We start from the raw sequence: 19,712 nt of genomic DNA on the forward strand, positions 1-19,712 counted from the left end.
AATTTTTTTAGTATATTACTTGTGTGGTGTAGAAGAGAATTATTTATGTAGAGATACTTGCAAATCAGTGATGGTAAGATGATGTCATGGGGTAGGACTGGATAAGTCTGACTTCTTCCTACTCCATTCAAGCATGTACTAGGTATAAGCACATTGATATTGGATTAGCATTTGTTGGATATGTGTAAAATTATGTGTGTTGACATATCAACTGTCTTTACATGCTTGAAAGAATAAATCAAATCAAATCAAATCAAATATTTGTCAAATAAATCAAAATCTACAGATCATCAGTAAAGCTCCTGCTCTCCAGAAGATGAACCCTTTAGATTTTATTAACTCCCTGATTTTTCTTGTAATGCCACTGTCAGGACAGATGTTGTGGTAATGCACACTGCAGCCTGTAGAGGTCACTGTTAGATGTGTGTCTCACCATCAGTCCGGCCCTCAGGGTTTTGCACTGTGTTTTCGGCATCGACAAATAACCTGCATACACACTCTGCCTGTTGTCATGGAAATGGAGGCGGGACTTGATACTGGTGATGTCGGCGGCAACAGTGAAGTGGATGGCTGAGAGACAAAGGCGGAAACAAACATTAATGATAGCATTCAGCACACACTGCACATTTATGTAGGAAATGTCAGCAACATCAGGTAAAAACAGATTTCATGTGTAAAAATGCAGAAATAAGACATTTTAATAACATTTACAAGTCCACAAAGGGCAATGAACTGAAAAGAGTGCTAAGTGTATACAGGAACAGCAAAACAAAGGAATGAAGATCATTTTATTCTCACTAGTTTTGAGCAGAACCAACTCAGGGGGCACATGGTGATTCAATCTGTTTGTGCACTTTACAAGATAGCTTGTGGACTGAACCCCCACTACTGCAACTCATGTTACAGAGGGCAACAGTGGGATAATTAAGATAAATAAAGAAATTCTTTGTGAAGGAGACAGCCTAATGGGAGAAACTAAAGGTAAATGAAAAGGGGCTGTTGTGTGCAGAGCAGCAAAGTTTTTTTATAGGACAGGGGGTCAGCAAATATCACTGAGACAATGTTGCTGGGTATCTTTACTTTTCTTTAAAAATAAAACAGACAAAGAGTGTGATAGTTCCACTTCAGTCTGTTGTCAGTGTAAAATCCAAGGTATTCGTTTTCCTCAGGAACCTGAATGTGAGAGTGCTGGTTGCTGGTTGTGCTAGTGAGCAGTGTAGTCCTGAAATCCAGTTTCACAAATCCATTGGCTGGCCTAATGCAAGTTGTACCATTTCACAAAAATAAAGACGACTTATCTTAAGCCTAAAAGTTAGCCACCCTACCCCCAGGATAACGCAGAACTAATGGTGCATTCCATTTTCCTTGAAGGTCGGAAGTTGGAGCTGAGAATGACATCACACCTGAGTTGGCCACTTCCCAGTACACAAAGGGTTTGCTGTTGCTAGCCACTTTTAGCAATACTAGTTTATAACAAGGCATTGTGTGGTGTCAGCACATACAAACAACAAACAACAGGCAAAGGTTGGATAGTAGTGTTTGTATGACTGTTGTGCTAATAACTGAGGCTTTCACAACCGTTGATGCATGGTGCAGCCATCTTGGATTTTAAAGTTGGGGTTGGTGTGGTTCCTCTGACTTTCTGAGTAGGAATTCCCACTTCAGTGGATGTTCCAGTTTAAATTTTTATCTGAGACCTCTGAAATTTGGACTTCCTACTTCAAATGGAAGTATTTTGTTTGCATAAAACAACTGGAGACACTGTTGTCCCATAGCATCAACTAACAAAAAGGAGAAAAACATGACTCATATTTGTAAATCTCTGTTCAGTTTATTAAGAACCATTGACAGTTACATTTGTATCCTCCAGCAGGGAGCAGCAGACCCGTGCTCTATCTGCAGTCCCCTTTTCTCTCTGGCCGCCTGCTGGCCCCACTGGCTCCCAGTGCTCTCCCACTGCCATTCCATTTTGGGAATAAAATGCTGATACAACAAAAGATGAAAAACACTACTTTATTTTGCAGCCCACAATATAACACTAGCTTTTGTGGTGTAACTTCTCGTTATCTTGGGTTAACACTAAATCATTAGCTAGCTAGCAAGGTACCGGTGTTCCAGTGTTGTATTGAGCTGAGTTAGCATTAGCATACCAAAATAATCACCACAAGGCATAAACATTTTCTTTTGACAAACTTTAGACATATAAACACGTAGTAATCCCAATGCTACCTGTGCCCACCCACCTGTTAGCTGTCATGTTCCTCCTCTGTCTCTCCATTTCAGCTCGGTGGGCTGTTGTCAATGGCTGCACTCGGCGAAGCGTCCCTGGCCATGCTGATCCCACAAACTCTGCTTTCCTATCCATCGCCGTTAATTTTCAGCACAATTTTCGTGATGTCTCAGTAGTTTCCTTTGGTTCTCCTCCTACTTTGGGATTGTTTTTGGCATCTTGTACCACATTTTTATCTTTTTTGAATGTTGATGATACTATCAGATTAATACTATTGATGGTGGTTGCATTTTTGTCCAGGTCGGTTTTTAAAATTTTGTGTTTACACTCATTGATTTGTCCTAGTAAAATATACCGTTGGTTAACTGTTTATTTCACCCACAGTTTTCTGCCGAGTGAGCGGTTTGCTTCGACAGCCGTGTTTGAAGTTAACCATTATTTACCCAGAATTCATATCTAATTAGTGGAGGTGGGGTGGAGTCAAGAGCTAATCAGCTTTGTGAAACAGATAAAATTAGACATCAATCTAAAGTCTGACGATTAGTTAGATCTAAGCCAAAGTCTTTCTGTATGAAACCGGCCAACAGCATTTCTTTAGTTTTCTTGACACTGGGGGAGAAATGAGAGTTTTTGCAGCAAACACCTCCGGTCCAGCACTATGTTCTGTCTCCATCAGTGAAACAGTGCCATCAGAATACTTTGTCAAATATTAAATGTATATTAAATATTACATCCAAGATAAAATAAAGAGCCATACAGTCTATTCTTCTGACCAGCTGATCCCATTGCTGCTTGGTGTCATAGCAACAGTGAAACCTTGTCTGTGATTGGTCAAGAATTAACAGGAGAAGCAGGACACAGAGCTCCCAGAGGAATGAGTGTGTGTGTTGCTGTGTGCATCTCAGATGTAATAATATTTGTCTGTAATGTGATTTGTTATTCAGAAAAACAGGAGAGGACAGGACATACAAGGACACGGCGTGATGTCATCTAACCTGTCTGTGAGAGTCACTTTGTTGATTAACAGCCATTAACTGATGACTTTGGCCTGTCAATTAATTAAGTCAACTAATAACCTAAGATACTGCACACACAAGTTTGTCCTTTGTGAGGATCCACATTAACATAACACATCCCCTAACCCCAACCATTACAACTAAATATCTCACCGTGACCCTACCTCTAATGCCTGGTTCAGACTACACGATTCCTTTGCCTGATACGGTGGTCACTATGTCGGATTACACAATTATAGATTCGTACATTCTTGGACGAGGGATATGACAGACTACATGTTGGTACCTGACAGATCACAGCCTAATGTTGTTCACTTGGAGCTGCCAGGGACCATGAGAATGTAAACACAGATGTGCTGTGTGTGATACTGGCTGCTTGTGTTTGGAAAAGCATATATATACTTTTTTTTATTTAAAAAGAGAAGAAAGCTCGAGTGTCTGTTGTTTGCATGAAGAGGGCGGTTAGCCAGTGTGTTGTCTATCCAGTAGGGTGTGCTTTATGCCAGTAGTAAAACCAAAAACTAGCTAGCTAGCCCTGTAGGCTAGCTACTTTACAAGGCTGACTGTGAAAGTCACTGTGCTAAAATTAGCTGTATGGTTCAGTCCAATATGCCAGAAGTGTGTGAACAGAATCTGTGCTCCTGTTGGTCAGTGTCAGCCCACCTCTTTGTAGATGTTCAAAAGAAATTCTGGAATTCTAGATTTTGTGTTTGGACGTTGTGAGGCATTCCAGATGGAGCATCGGTTGTCGTTTACTATGACACCCTATATGAGATAAAAAGATCGACTGTCGTGTCTGATGCTGTTTGGCCGTTCTGACACCCTTTGTCTGTCGTGTCAGGCTGTAGACCGAACCAGACATAACCCTAACCCTAAAACCAAGGCTGAACCCTTAAATAGGCCTTTGAAGGGGTGAGGATCGGACAACATCCTCAGTCTAGAAATGTCCTCCTAGTGCAGAAATGTCCTCAGTCCCAGTGTGTTTATTTATTTAAAAGAGCCATATAACCACACACACAGGAAGCTGGTTGCTGGTAATTAAAGAGTCATGACCATAAAGAGACTCGAGCAGTGTGTCCTCATAAGCACTACAAGTGTTAGGGCAGCATGTGAGCTTCAGCAAAGATCCCTGTCAATAGGAATTAGTCAACAATAATTGAGAGGCACAGGACAAATAATAAACAGATCCTATGTTAATCCCAGAGAAAATACAGGCATCCAGCAATTTACAGAGAGCCGTGACTAGAAAAGTTAAAAACAGAATACAGAACTATACTTATCAAACCTGACTCAATTAGCAGGGCTAACATAGCCACTAAATAAATAAGACCAATAACAAAATAAACAATAAAAACTATAACACTATCAGTCAAAAGTCATTCATTGACAGTGAATTTACTCATCATATGTTGTTTACTCACTGATATTGTCTCTGTCGCTTTTTTCTCTGGTGCTGAAGATGTAGGAGAAACACACCTCCACCTGAAGACTGACACACACACACTGGGTCAGCCTGTTAGCTGTTAGCCTGTTAGCAGATCACAGGTTTGAACCTCACCAGAAGTCGCAGCTCTTCAGGTCTACGATGTCCGGGGAAACACGGAGGGTTTTATTGAGGTGGATGACTGGACGGGTTCTGGAGAATCAATCAACCAACCAATCAATCACTGTATCATCAGTCATAAGACAGTGCAGTCACAGGTTCAAAGATAAATAGCGCGTTCGTCTGAGGCAGAGACTGAGATGAATGGCCAACAGGTGAACAACATGTTGATTTACGTGTTTCACTAAGACTGTATGAAGTTCGTATGAAGTCGGTGGTGGTCACACACACAGGACACAACTAGACAACAATATGTTTGCTTGTTCACTGGGAATAAGGATGGACATTGTTCACTAATTTCTGATTTTACTCACTGGATGATGAATTGGTTAATAAATGATATTAATGATGAAAACAGGACCAGAGCCACAACATAAAGGATGAAGGACGCATGTAGTGATACATTTCTAACAAACTTGTGGTTAATCTAATTATACAGAAACAGCTGATATGGGGTAAACTGGTTAGCCTGGTTGGTGATCCAGCTTTGAGTACAGGTATCTTTAAACTGTAAATGTACCAAGCTACTTTCCACCAGTGGACAGTAAAATATTCTGTAGGCAGGTACAGGTTTGATGTACCTGAGCAGAGCAACGGTGTCATCCAGAGAACCAACCAGCAGGTCTGGATATTTGTTGCCATCAACATCCTGACCTGCAGCCAGAGAGTACCCGAAAGTCCTGAACCCAGGAGAGACACTGCTGCCCTGGATCACCTGCAGAGACAAGAGAGGGGTTACAGGCTTGTATGGTGACCCCTGTCTATTTATAACCATCACTGTGAGGACATATTGTCTAGGCCTCATGGCTTCAAAGAGCTGTTTGAGGGGTTCAGATCTGATTTTAAGGTTCATGTCAGAATCAGGTCTAGGTTAGGATAGGGGGCTAGGGGATGCATTATGTCAATGAGTGTCCTCACGAGGATAGAAAGACAAATATATGTAGGCCCTGGCTCGGGTCAGCCAAGCCCCGCCGCTGTTCCCGGTCCAAATCATCACACTTCCAGTTTCAAGGAAGGGAGCTCCGACTGCAAAGTCTGAAAGACAGCAAGAACCTCAAATCACTACTGTTCTTGATTATTGATTGTTAAATATGAACACCAGTGTAACAGTGTGTCCTCACCCTGGAAGCCATCTTGATTCAGGTCTCCAGCGGCAGAAACAGCCATACCGAATGCAGATCCAGCCGGTCCCCTCAGCACCACGCTGGGCTGAGCATCAAACCCTCCTCCTGTATTCATGTAGACGTAAACTGCCCCACCCAGCTCCTGCTGACGATCAAAGTAGAACGGCGCGCCCACCAGCAGGTCGTTCCAGCTGCAGGACAGAAGAAGTAAATCGGAGGTTTGCATTTTTGGTTATAGGACATATTATATGGCTTCAGAGCATCTGTTTTTACACGAGAGCTTTGTCCTGAATTATTCACATAAAACTTAGTGTATAACTTTATCTATAAATGCATCAGTGATTATGATTTGAAAACGTAAGTCCTTATCTGCTGCTCTGCAACTGAGTGGAAAGAACCTGAAACCATCAAATGTGAAAACCTCAAAAGTAGGGATGTAAGGACACCAAAAACTCACGGTACAATATTGCCACAATAAAAGTACACTAGATATTTATTACGATATTTAAAGAAGATGACAAGATGACAAAAATGCCCACTACTAAATAACAAATCAACAATTTTTTTGTATGTTTTTTTTTTAAGTTGAAGTGCCCTGCTTTCCTTATTTATTAAAAGTAGCCAGCCAGGACATAAGCATGTGCAAAATCATGGCATGAATTGTCACTGTCACCAAATGACTGAACAGTTTGTACTGTGGTACACTTTTTCAACTGAATAGACTAAAGTAAGTATCTACAAATTGTTCAGCATTTGTCAGTTTCCTTTCCACTTGTGTCATTTCTTGAAACAGGAAAACTGAAATGCTGCCACACAACAGCTGTAAAAGTCGACAAAGGAGCATCTGCTATGTTTGTTTCAAACTCTGCAACCTGAACACAGTTATACTAGTGAAATAGCCACATGTAATATCCTCGTAGATACTGTCATAGGCCCACGGTCGTATTAAGACACTTTTCTACTGCGGTATCACAAAATTACAAATATCAAAATGTTTTTTATCTGTCAAATTAAACACTCAGTGTCCAGTTTATTAGGAACACCCAGTTCAAACTAAGACGGTCTAACCCAAAATTGCTGCAGTGAACCCTCCTCCATGAAGGTGATGATGTTCAGTTTGTGTTCACCCTGTTTCACAGAGGTGCTGCTTCACCTGTGTGGTCACAAGGCTGCAGTCTGTGCTGCTGTTCAACTGGACCGAGTTACACTGAGAGATATTTCTGTTGTTTTTAGTTCTGTTTATTAGAATGCATTAGTTTTAGCAAGGTGTACCTAATAAACTGACAACTTGGCGTGAAATGCCAGGTGAGTTATGGAGCTGCTGACTGTTGAACACTTCAGTTCATCTGGACCATATGGATCAGGAAGAGTAAACAACATTGGTGACCTAGACATGTGGCCTCGGTGTGAGTCATATGATCTGAAAATCATCCATTACCCGTCGTTGTTGAGGTCGGTGGTTGCCACAGCGTTACCGAAGTATGAGCCCGTCTGTTCACCACGCAGAGTCTGGCTAATTGTCAGCTTTTGAGGCTGTTTTGTCAAGATCATCACAGAACCTCGTGCATCGTCTTTACAGTCTTTGGGAGCTCCTGTTCATCAATACAGAAATTAATACTGTGATCAGTACAGTAATACATCAGTCCAGATGTTAACTGATTGGATCATTTATACTCCATCACCTGTTACTACGGTTTCTTCATGCTCAGAGAGAAGACGACGGGACTGAGTCACTGAATATCCTGAACACACACACACACACACACATTTAATGTTAACATTAACTGTCAGTCACACGATTAGTTCACATCAAATCAAATCAAAATTTATTTATGCGGTACTTTAAAACAATGACATGCTGACCAAAGTACTTCACAAGTACAAATAAATAAATGAACCAAAAAAAAGAATAATAAAACAAAAATGAAACAAGATAAAATAAGAAACAAGACGATCTCAGTCGCAGACAATAACAAAATGGGTAAACTCCACTAAGAACCACAGGCCAAGACAAACAGGTTTTTAATGCGGATTTAAACTCTGACAGGTCCGAGACACATCTAACATTCATGGGTAGGGAGTTCCAGAGGCTCAGGAACGCTACAGAAAAAGCACGGTCACCCCAATGATAATGTTTGACCCTAGGACCTCTAACAAGAAAGTGTTCACTGATTTAGGAGAGCTCCTTGACCAGGGGCCTGATGTGAGGTGGGGCCATGCCATTTAATAGTTTGAGTGTAAGTAACAACAACTTGATGTTACCTAGAGAGTTAAATAAAGAGAGAGGTGGAGTGCCACTTTTTGCTTTCAGTGGTAAATAGATTTGTATGTCATCAGCACAGAAATGAAATCAAAACCCTTATTTCCTCAGTATGGACCCCAGATGTAGCATGACCAAGGTAAAGAGAAGTGGTCCAAGGACAGACCCCTGGCTAACACCATAAGTTAGTGGGGCAGGGGAGGAGGAGCATGGTCCAATATGGACTTTGAAGCTCCTATCTGTCCGATAAGACCAGAGCACTTTGCAACCCAATACACTGTGCAAGCTGAAATAAAATTTCATGGCCCACTTTATCAAAAGCTGCAGTGAGGTCTTAGAGTAGCAAGAGGATGCTCTCCCCAGCATCAAGGGATAAAAGAATATTATTAGTAACCTTTAAAAGCTGTTTCAGTACTATGCCTTGATCACAAGTGTCTTCATTAGCAGCACCAGAGATAATGATATTCTCAGGCAGCGGAAGTCACACCAAGTCATATAAAGGGACAGTTCACCCATATAAATGTGTCTGAGCTCCATGTTGGACAAGGATGTCTTCTTGGTATCAATGATGTCATTTGGGTTCATCCAGGAGATGTGGACATTTCCTACAACGCACACAGAAATCACACAACTGTGTTCACAGCAGAAACTGTGCAGGTGAGAAACCTCTGATAAGTAGAGTAAAACAGATCAGAATAGAATCTCACCTTGCCATTCATAGCTTCCAGGTGAGCCGACGATGATTTCAGTCTGAGTGATGGAGGCTGAAATGCCCATGTTACACATGGCCTCGCCACTGACCTTACTCTGGAAACTAAACACAGAAACACAGCTTTGCAGGAAACGGGAAGTGGACTGGTCCTGACTGCTAGGTGGACAAGATCAGGTGGCCTCTGTCTAAAACCAGAGGTGTCATGTGACATCTGTCATGTTACCTCCTAGCCCCCGCTTGTTACTCTCATGTATTACACTTGAGTCACAGAGATAATCTTCCCTGAATGTTCAGAATTAAAATTTGGCTAATGCTTTAACCCTGTACTGTGACTTCATAAGACACACCCAGATTCTGGAGTTATTTCTTGATTCATTAAACTTTTCTAAAAATGCGGAATTAAAAATAATCCAGTCCAGTCCAGAAAAATATAATTTTAATCATTTTCGCAGTTATATCCATTTGTCTCTTATGAACAAAGACAGCGGCATTACTCCTGCTTTGTGTGAAAGTGACTTCATGACTTTCACACAAAAAAAAAAAGACTGTCAAGAAAAAAAAAGGCGAGACTAACAATGTCATTTCCAGGTGCCAGCATTACTTTTCTGAAAAGCAAACTCTGTCACCCAAAAAAACTGACAAAATTTATACTTTTCCTGGGTCAGTTTATGAGGATCCGGGTGAGTATTATGAAATAACGGTACAGGGATAAAATGTTCAGCGACACTCAAGGAAGATTATCTCTGTGACTCGAGTGTAGGTAATGCCACTGACTGCATATAAAAGATGGACAAACCCTCTATGACATCACCCAAAGAGCAGTTCGGAAGCTCAAGTCTGGCTGTTGCCATCTTGGGAGAGCTTCAGTCCACCAAAATCCAGTTAACCCAAAAAAGGGCAAAGAGGTGGAGTGTGAGTGAAGCTCAGTCGCAGCTTCTGGCGGGACCCTCCCGCCTGTCACTCTAAGCAGAGACCAAAACTGTTTTTGTACCAGGCTGTAAACATTCATTTCTACTGTAAATGTGGGAATTTTAACATTGGAGTCTGTGGGGACTGACTCCTTTTTAGAGCCAGCCTGTGGTGGCTGTTTGAGGAACATTTCTCAGCCTCAGAGACTGACGTCTGTGAATTACACGAGAGTTACAATCGGGGGCTAGTGACCTACTTGCAGGGCTCATCTGGTTTCTGCCAGTTGAAGTCAGTGTCGTCATATTGCAGGTCGTTTCCACGGAGATAACAACGGCCAATCATGCTCCTGAGATAAAGTGGTCCGAAGAATTTAACGAATCGATGACCACACGCCTGGAGAGGGATGACACAACTAGTTACTTAGCTAGCTAGTTAGTTGGACAGTTAGTTAAGACAGTCTGAGTAGCTTGCCCAAAGGTTCAGATGATACACTAGGCCAGTGCGTAAACCATTATTAGTCTACATGGTACCAACATTTAACACAACTTTGGACTGTAATTGGAGCAGGTTTACTAATCAAATACATCTCTGATACAACATGATTATTTGACAGTCACCTGTAAGTCACAGTGACATCACTGAGTTACTTTTACTTTGTCAGAGAAGAGAAAGTTATTCAGTCAGTCAACTACTACAATTTGTAGATTGTTTAGTTAGATGATCGGTTAGTTAGCGAGGTAATTAGTCAGTCAGTGAGTTATTTATTTTATCATTTAGTAAGTTAGAGAACTACTGTCAGTTAATGAATAAAGTATTTAACCTACTTAATAACGTACATTTAAATTAAATGCACATAATTAATGTCATTGCTATTAATCTAAAAGCACATTATCCACACAAAGAAAGGAACAGCTGGACAGACTATTAATAAACCTAATCATAAGCCATCTGCTCTTTTAAAACATACAGTGGATGCTGCGAGGAAGCTCTTAATCCATATAATAAAACAAAGCACTGTCTGTTCACCTTATGTTTGCTTTGTCAAAGATGCTGTGTAGTCCTACTGCCTGAATTTACATCTTTATGTCCATATTTGGTATTGGGGTGAACCAAAAGTAACGGAAAGTGATCAAGTCATGTTGCTTTAGATCCATCTAGACTGTGTGTGTGCGTGTGTGTGTGTGTTTTTTACCAATGCAAATTCCTTTTGCTTGTTTGCACATTACTTTCTTTCCTTTCTGTTCTCAGCCGTATAAGGTTTACTTGAGCGCTGCCGTACATAAGGACATGTACAAACACATTCAGAGCCGCTGTACCTGAGTCAAATTCCTCGTGGGTCCAACACACCTGGCCAATAAAGCTGATTCTGATTCTGATTTAATATTGCGATACTTACTGAAAATATTTTTTTTAACAGGCAAATCAAATCAAATTTATTTATATAGCACTTTAAAAACAACACCCAGCTGACCAAAGTACTTTACATGGCAGAATAAAATCACAATCAATGACTAAAATAGAATAAATAAGATCAGTGCAAATAAAAATAAAACAGCACAATAACAGACACAGTTAACATACGTTCAATAAATTAGATTAAAAGGAATGCATCAGGCCCTACTGTGTATTAAAAGCCAAGCCAAATAAATATGTTTTAAGCAAGGATTTAAAAGTACTGAGGTCAGTAGCTGACCTAACATTAAAAGGTGGACTATTCCATATTTTAGGGGCTGCAACAGTAAAAGCACAGTCACCCCAGCGTTTATATCTGGTCCTAGGAACCTCTAAAAGAAAGTGGCTTGAAGATCTGAGGGACCTGGTAGGTTTGTGCCAATGCACTAATTCAGTGAGGTAAGATGGGGTCAAACCATTAAGAGCCTTAAAAACAAAAATGAATAACTTAAAGTCAATTCTGAAACAGACTGGAAGCCAGTGGAGAGAAGCCAGTACTGGGGGTATATGCTCAAATTTCTTACTTGTCAAAAGACGAGCAGCAGCATTTGAAGACGAGTGAGGGAGGACTAGTTAACACCATAGTATAGAGCATTGCAATATGTAATTGTATTGGAATACAAGTTTAAAGTAACCCTCCCAACCCTGGTCATCAGTCAGGTGTTTTATTAATTTAGTTTTAACCAGTCAATCGTTTAATCTCACGGGGGATCAGGAGAAAAGCTCAATGGAGGAAAAACAAACTATAAGAATAGAAGAAGTCTCTAAAGGCACAGTTCACCCAAATGACAAAGAAAATATTCTCCCTCTTCCTTCTGGTGTCTGACCAGTTAAAGAAATGCTTTTTTTCTTTCCACCCCAGTGCAGTGCCATTTAGTGGAGTTTAATTTGAGTGTGGTCAGACACCATTAAAGAGAACTGGGAAAATATGAGATTAAGTTTTGGGTGAACTGACCCTTTAAAGTCCCAGAACACTGAAAGTACATGAACAATGAAAAATGTTTAATAGTGACAGCTTGATTAGCCAATGACAACACAGACTCACCAGTACCCTCCCCCCAGGTCGGCCCTGACTGGCGACTGAGACGCCTAGCCACATGTCTTCAATCAGGTTCTCAGACAGGTTCAGGTCTGAAACAGTAACAGGACAATTGTTGGGTAATATCCCTCAGCAGCTGTACAGTTTTGTGATTTTCATTTTTTTTACGGCATCACTTTAAAAATGAAGCCCTCTGACTGGCCATGAGGCTTTATCCTGTCCAAGTGTGTTTAGCAGCAGCAGATAAAAGCCCAGAGACAGAGAGCCCTACCCATAATGCACCAGGAGAGAGATAACATCAGGCAGAAACATGATGGCAGATGTGTCCACAGTAACCGTGAGCTCGGACTACAGGAGCAGGTTACCAACAGAGACATGTGGACGTCACGCTGTGATCTGTGAAACTGCTGCCGCCATACTGCAGCAGGAAACACCATATGTCTGTGCTGCTTTTGGATGTTGGAATGACAGAAAAGTCAAAACCAAGCAATAAATAACATTTCACAAAAAAGTTTACAAAATTGTTGTTAGTTATAAAAAGTGGTTTTATTTACTGTGACAATGTAAATATGAAAAATTGAAATATTTTACTATAAATGTCATTAAAAATTAATTTTGAACCTTCAGAAACCTTTGTTTTGTAACTACATTTCTGCATTTACAACTAAGCAAACAGCTGGAAAATCAGTCAGTAGATTCAGGGAGTTATGATGATTTTAACTGTGGATAGACCTCCTACCTTTAGACATACACAGTACATGTGTTAGGAGGCTTCCCTGTACCAAAATGGCGGCCACAGTGTCGCTGTTTAGAAAGTATTTTAACTGTGCCAAGCTTTTAGGAGTAAGAAATCAACCAGTCCAGAAAAACGCTGATGGACAGACGTCGCCTGAACCTGAATCCGTTGCACCATCCCGATTCCTGTGAGCAAATAAAGAAATAAGCTAAAGGTGAGTCTCACCTGGATCTATGAGCTCCATCCTGCTGCATTCCGATTGGTCAGCAGTGATTGGGCAGCTGTACACTCCACCTGTTCGATTGGCTGGAACATTGGGCTCCGCCTTGTCCCTTGGTGCTCCGATCAATAACCTGACAGAATAAGACGTGTGACACAGGTGAGAGGTTTTGATACCAGAAGAACAAGGTGCCACATCCTGGAGATCCTTCAAGGCTCCCTGGAAGGTCTTCAAGGACACAGACTCAGGGAAGAGAGTCTCAAGGACACACACACACACACACACACACACACACACACACACACACACACACAGAGTGATGGAGGACAGGAAACAGACAATGAGAGACGAAGGACAGAGGACGGCGTCTCATTTGCTTTAATGTAATTCTTCGTTCTCCTGAAGAAGCGTCTGCAGCTGATAAACAGGCTTCATCCAAATGGAGCTGAGATTTTAACTGAATTTACAGAAAACCTGGCTGCAGTCTCGTCTTCATACCCTCCTGCTGTGTGACTGAGCTGAGATCAATGCCCGGTGGAGCTGATTCTCCAGGCGATGCCATTAAACCACTGCAGAAGAGGGAGTGACTAAAAAGTCTATACAAAGCTCAGACGGGGGAAAACGTAATGAAAATTTGAAGGTTTTACTGCTCATAGCTTCCTCTTCTACAGCTCTGGAGGCAAAACCACGATTCTAAATTCAGCCTCATTTCAGTTTCTGTTTTGTCTAATGTGTTTTTGATGCTTCTCCTAAAATTCACTAGGAGAACCAGGTGAGACGGGACAATGAGCAACAGGAGTCTGTTCTGGAGACATAAGGGAGATGACTAAACTCAGCTCAGTGGTAAGAATGGCTACTTTTCCTCCCTTGGAGAAGAAAATGAGAAGTACCAAAGCAACATGTGAGTCTATACATACTGCATGTATAGCCATATTGTGTGGCGAGCACTGGGGTGGCAGGAAACAGTGACAGAGTTGCTCTATCATCTGCAGCCCCCTTTGAATTTGGCAGAGCCACAGGAAGCATCATGTGGGACAACACAATAACACAACAAGAGAGCAGGGCATGAATTACTACAGCAGTTATAGCAAGTACGCACAACTAGTCCAATATGGTACAGTGTGACATAATAAACAGGTACACTGCTGCAACACACACAACAAAAAGGAATATACAACAGGACCATGTGACCATGAACAGTAGTACTGAAAGAAACATAGTCAACCCACTGGGAGAACTCAGATAAGGATATTGCCGAAATGAACCCACCCCCGAGCTCAGCATGAGATGCATGAGTTTGGCTGGGATGAGACCAGACTGAGATCTCAGAGAGAGCTCTCATTTCTCTGCCTGGGATCAAACAGAGGCACCAAAGTTCAGAAAATATGGGAATTGTTTTAGGGCTTGACGAGCTCTCCATGAAACTTAGAAACAGATTAGTTTGACATTTTGTGCAACCTCCTCAATGACCTTTAGAAGTTACTAGAGGACACCTGGAACATTCCCTGGCACCATTTTTAGACAATAAAACTTTTCCCCAAACCTTCTGGCAAACATGCCTGAAGGTTTGGGGTTTGAGTCTCCAATGACTCATACCACTTTCTCAAGGACTCTCAGTACCTCCTCAGGGACCTCAAAAACCTACCTAGAATCTTTTGGAAGCTTCTCAAGGTCAATAAAACATCCTCAAGGACTTGTATTTTTCAGTTTACTATGACCTGGATGACTGAGATTCTGCACAGACATCCTCAAGGACCTCTAAAGCCTCCCCAATCTTAGTTGTTGACCAGGTCTATTTATTTCAGTTTGACCAGTCACAGAGGGGCAGGTGTCAGATGGGTGACTTCCTGACCTCTGACTTCCCCAAGGAAACATGGTCCATTAGCATCCAATCCAATTAGATGTCACAAAGAGATGGTTGTTGTGGTGACAGTGGAGACAGACAGCTGGTGACCTCTGAGTGACTCCAGTGCTGTGGCCAATGAAGATCCTCTAAAGGTGGTCATCCTCCTCCTCAGTCCTAACTCAGTGAGATATGTAAACACAGACATCAGCCACATGTTGATCTGATCGAGTGCGACTTCCACTTGATGTCCACCCAGAATAAACCTCCATAAACCCACTCAGAAACCAGAGGAGAAGAGGCTGCAGAACCTGTCTGAGAATCCTGCAGTTTCTAAGTTTCCTTCAATCTCACAGGGATCCAGTGACAGTTGTCACACAGCACTGCTCACTGCTTAGTCTGCCTCTAATGGGACTACATGGAACCTAGTATTGAATAAAGCTGACTGACTCCATGACAACATCACAGCTCATAAACATGAGCAGCTGCTGGGAATCATGCTGACTGACCTGATACTGATGCTCCACAGGGACAGTGAACATTCGTGTTTATCAGTCTGCACCAACAGGACACGATACGAGTCACCACCATCACAGGTCTGTGAATGAAATTACTTTTCCATGACTTTTCCATCTTTCCTTGAGTGCCAGCATCAGGACAAACTCTACATGTTTTGCTCCTCTATTGGTAAGATTTTAGGAAAAGACAAGGAATGCCAGGATTTTTCTCTGACTCTAAAACATGCTCAAGGACTCCCAACACTGCTTTTGGGACTCTTTCTTTCCCTCCGCCATCAGACTCCTAAACAGCTGAGGAGTTTACTACCAGAAAATACGTGATGTACTGTTTACATTCTCAGTTTGCACATGCATAATTGCACAATGACTCTGCTGCACATGCTGCTCCCATGCAGCATACATTCTCTGTTATATTCTGATATATTTTTATTATATTGCTGCATTTGCTGCTTAAAGTGCCTTAGATTTTGTGTTATTACTCATCTACTTTATATTTCATTTGTATTGTGTGACATTCATGTGGACGGCAAAGTAAGAATTTCATTGTACAGGGAAACACGTTTCCTAACTGTTCATATGACAAATAAACACTGAACTCTGAGTGTCCATCAGGGCTTCAAAGACCTCCACATGACTCCTGGATCTTCTTCAAAGCTCTCTGCTCATGGACATGATGTAGAGAATCCAGACACATTATTAACACTGCAGGGCATTCACCTGACTCAGGCTGTGTGTTTGTGTGTGTTACTGTCTGTGTGAACTGCTCTTGTGTAATGGGATTACAGTATTTTTCATTTACAAAGCACAAAAGAGATGGTGATTGACCCCCGGCGGAAATCACCAGCACTCACTGAGCTGTGAGCTTTCAGGGCTCAGATATTGAGATTGTGGACACCTTTAAATACCTGGGTGTCCACCTCAACAATACGCTGGATTGGACCAACAACACAGATGCCCTGTACAGGAAGGGCCAGAGCCGCCTTCACTTGTTGAGGAGACTGAGGTCCTTTGGTGTGAGGGGGGCACTCCTTTGGACATTTTATGATTCTGTGGTGGCATCTGCAGTTTTTTATGCTGTTGTGGGTTGGGCAGGAGGTAGCATGGTCAGGGACAGGAAGAGACTAAACAAGCTGGTTAAGAGAGCTGGGTCTGTCCTGGACTGCTCTCTGGATTCCATCGAGGAGGTGGTGGACAGAAGGATGCTGGTAAAACTAACATCCATCATACATGACCCCTCCCATCCCCTGCACCACACAGTAGAGGCTCTGAACAGTTCTTTTAGCACAAGACTGTTACATCCCCAGTGTAAGAAGGAGTGTTACCGTAGGTTGTTCCTCCCCACAGCAATCAGACTGTACAACACATCACTGCAGTGATAAGATAGGTGAAATTATGAGGGACTAAACAGCTGAGGCGTTTATTACCAGGAAATACGTGATGTACTGTTTACATTCTCAGTTTGCACATGCATAATTGCACATTGACTGTTGACTGCTGCACATGCTGCTCCCATGCAGCATACGTTCTGTTATATTCTTGTATATTTTTTTTCTATTATATTGCTGCATCTCCGCTGCTTAAAGTGCCTTATATTTTGTGTTACTTATTTATCTACTTTATATTTCATTTGTATTTTGTGGCATTCATGTGGACGGCAAAGTAAGAATTTCATTGTACAGGGAAACATGTTTCCTAACTGTGCATATGACAAATAAACACTCTGGTTGTTTTCTTGATTCCTCAGTACTATTCTTTTTTTGTCTTGTGTCTCAGGGACAAACTGCTGGAGGTCTATTCTTGTTCTTGATTGTCTCTGAAATACTAAATTTTTGTTTGGTTTTTCGGGTACCTGGATCTTTTTTTCTCAAGATATGTGTGGGGTGTTTATTCTTATGGTGTCATGTTTTGGCCTTTATTGCTGCTGGAACACTGGAATTTCCCCACTGTGGGATCAATAAAGTTCTACCTACCTACCTACCTACCTACATGCTGCACATTATTACACTACAGCATGCAGACACACTCACATTTATGCTCCTATCTTTGTGAGGACTCTCATAGTGCAAAGTAACCAGCTATAGCTTTTGAAATACTTTTACAGTACAAACTGGTAACTGAGGTCACTGAACTGAAGAAAAGAGGTTGAACCAGTCAGCACTCAGAGAATGCAGGCCTCCGCCAAAAGCGACTCAGTGTGCCCATAATGCCATAACAGCAATATTAGCACGATAGTGTGGCCCTCACACTATGATTGATTGAAGACCTACTGCTGGCATGTGGAATGACGCCGATATCCTCATTAGTTTGAAAGTTATTCAACAAAAACAACAGACATGACAGACGTCCACGTGTTGGTTTAGAGGTCAAACGAGGACTTCAGTGAGAGGACTGCGGGCAAAGCAGTGAAGACGTCACATTTCTGCAAGTCTGTGTTCTGCTTGTTCAACAGCTGTTGATAAACTGCTCATCCAGCCTCTGTTACTGGCTGATTGGTGCACGGTAGAGGGATCCTTCATGTCCTCTGCTCAGCTGGGAGAGTGAGAGGAATGCAGCTCCTCCCTCCTCTAAACAAAAACCCACACAGTGGAAAAGCAAAGCAGGACTGTTGGCGTCAACCCATGTCGGTCAAGGGAAGCACGTTAGGCTCCGACAGTGGAAACGCAGCTATAATGTGCAGTTGGAACAGCAACGTCCTGCTGTGCAATGAACCACATGGTAACAGAGCTAGCTTGGTCAGATAATGAGCACTCACATCATGTCGGAACAAGTTCTAAATTGTTGTTTGAAAACACATCACACCTTAACAAAGTGGCGTAATCCCAGTCCTATGGATGAAACTGAGAACAGCTTTCAGCCTGGCTCCAAACTTCTGTCATCAGGCTCTTGCCCAGCTGTCGCTGCATAGAGTAGATGTCTCCCCAGCTGTGGGCCGTGGCCTTGTTGGGCTCCTCCAGTTCCTGTCTCACACAGTGGGGTGGGCTGAGCGACAGCATTCGGTCTCCATCGACAATGAATGGCCAGCTGTTGCTGACCCAGGGCTTTGTCTCCATATGTGCTTGGAGGCTCAGCAGCGCACCTTGGCCACAAGGGGGCTCACATACAGTCAGCAGCCTTCCCAGCACTCACAGTGGGGAAGAATCATTTAAAATATTACCATGTCCAAATTATGAGACGATCAGCACCAAAATCTAATTAGGTGTCCTGTGGGCCGTACCCCACCTCTCCAACACATTTCATCCAAATCTGTTCATCACTGTGGTTAACAAACAAAAATACCAACAAACAAACACCGACTAAAACATTCACCTGTGGAAGTGGTAACAATCTTTAGATCATTTTTCTCACATTTTTTCAGTTAAGTTGCTAATTTTTAAGGAATGTTTTAATTGAGATTTTTATTAACAATTTTATATATTTTACACATTTTGCCAATATTTTTCAGGGATTTTACTGATATTATTCATTTCTGTTGTATACTTTATTAATATTTTTACCTTCTATTTTTTGGGGGAGTTTTATAAATGTTTTTTGGTTAATTCACTAAAACTTCAGACAGTTTACTTACAGTGCCTTGCGAAAGTATTCGGCCCCCTTGAACTTTGCGACCTTTTGCCACATTTCAGGCTTCAAACATAAAGATATAAAACTGTAATTTTTTGTGAAGAATCAACAACAAGTGGGACACAATCATGAAGTGGAACAAAATTTATTGGATATTTCAAACTTTTTTAACAAATAAAAAACTGAAAAATTGGGCGTGCAAAATTATTCAGCCCCCTTAAGTTAATACTTTGTAGCGCCACCTTTTGCTGCGATTACAGCTGTAAGTCGCTTGGGGTATGTCTCTAACAGTTTTGCACATCAAGAGACTGAAATTTTTGCCCATTCCGCCTTGCAAAACAGCTCGAGCTCAGTGAGGTTGGATGGAGAGCGTTTGTGAACAGCAGTTTTCAGTTCTTTCCACAGATTCACGATTGGATTCAGGTCTGGACTTTGACTTGGCCATTCTAACACCTGGATATGTTTATTTGTGAACCATTCCATTGTAGA

At 41.8% G+C, this 19,712-nt stretch overlaps 1 protein-coding gene across 1 annotated transcript in view; it reads right to left on the reverse strand.

Annotated features, from left to right (window-relative positions):
* Positions 1-19,712, reverse strand: part of LOC109972654 (integrin alpha-3-like) — a 48,970-nt gene that overhangs the window by 25,133 nt on the left and 4,125 nt on the right. The window contains exons 4-16 of the mRNA XM_020621663.1: positions 13,307-13,434; positions 12,352-12,437; positions 10,111-10,247; positions 8,941-9,047; positions 8,746-8,838; positions 7,656-7,715; positions 7,412-7,565; positions 5,971-6,164; positions 5,817-5,884; positions 5,431-5,564; positions 4,805-4,882; positions 4,668-4,735; positions 434-570 (exon numbers count right to left, since the gene is read on the reverse strand). Coding sequence (XP_020477319.1) covers positions 434-570; positions 4,668-4,735; positions 4,805-4,882; positions 5,431-5,564; positions 5,817-5,884; positions 5,971-6,164; positions 7,412-7,565; positions 7,656-7,715; positions 8,746-8,838; positions 8,941-9,047; positions 10,111-10,247; positions 12,352-12,437; positions 13,307-13,434 — 1,444 coding nt within the window. The remainder of the gene's footprint in view (positions 1-433; positions 571-4,667; positions 4,736-4,804; positions 4,883-5,430; positions 5,565-5,816; positions 5,885-5,970; positions 6,165-7,411; positions 7,566-7,655; positions 7,716-8,745; positions 8,839-8,940; positions 9,048-10,110; positions 10,248-12,351; positions 12,438-13,306; positions 13,435-19,712) is intronic.

Source organism: Monopterus albus, unplaced genomic scaffold (assembly GCF_001952655.1).
Source record: "Monopterus albus unplaced genomic scaffold, M_albus_1.0 scaffold265.1, whole genome shotgun sequence".
In the NCBI taxonomy this organism is placed as follows: domain Eukaryota; kingdom Metazoa; phylum Chordata; class Actinopteri; order Synbranchiformes; family Synbranchidae; genus Monopterus; species Monopterus albus.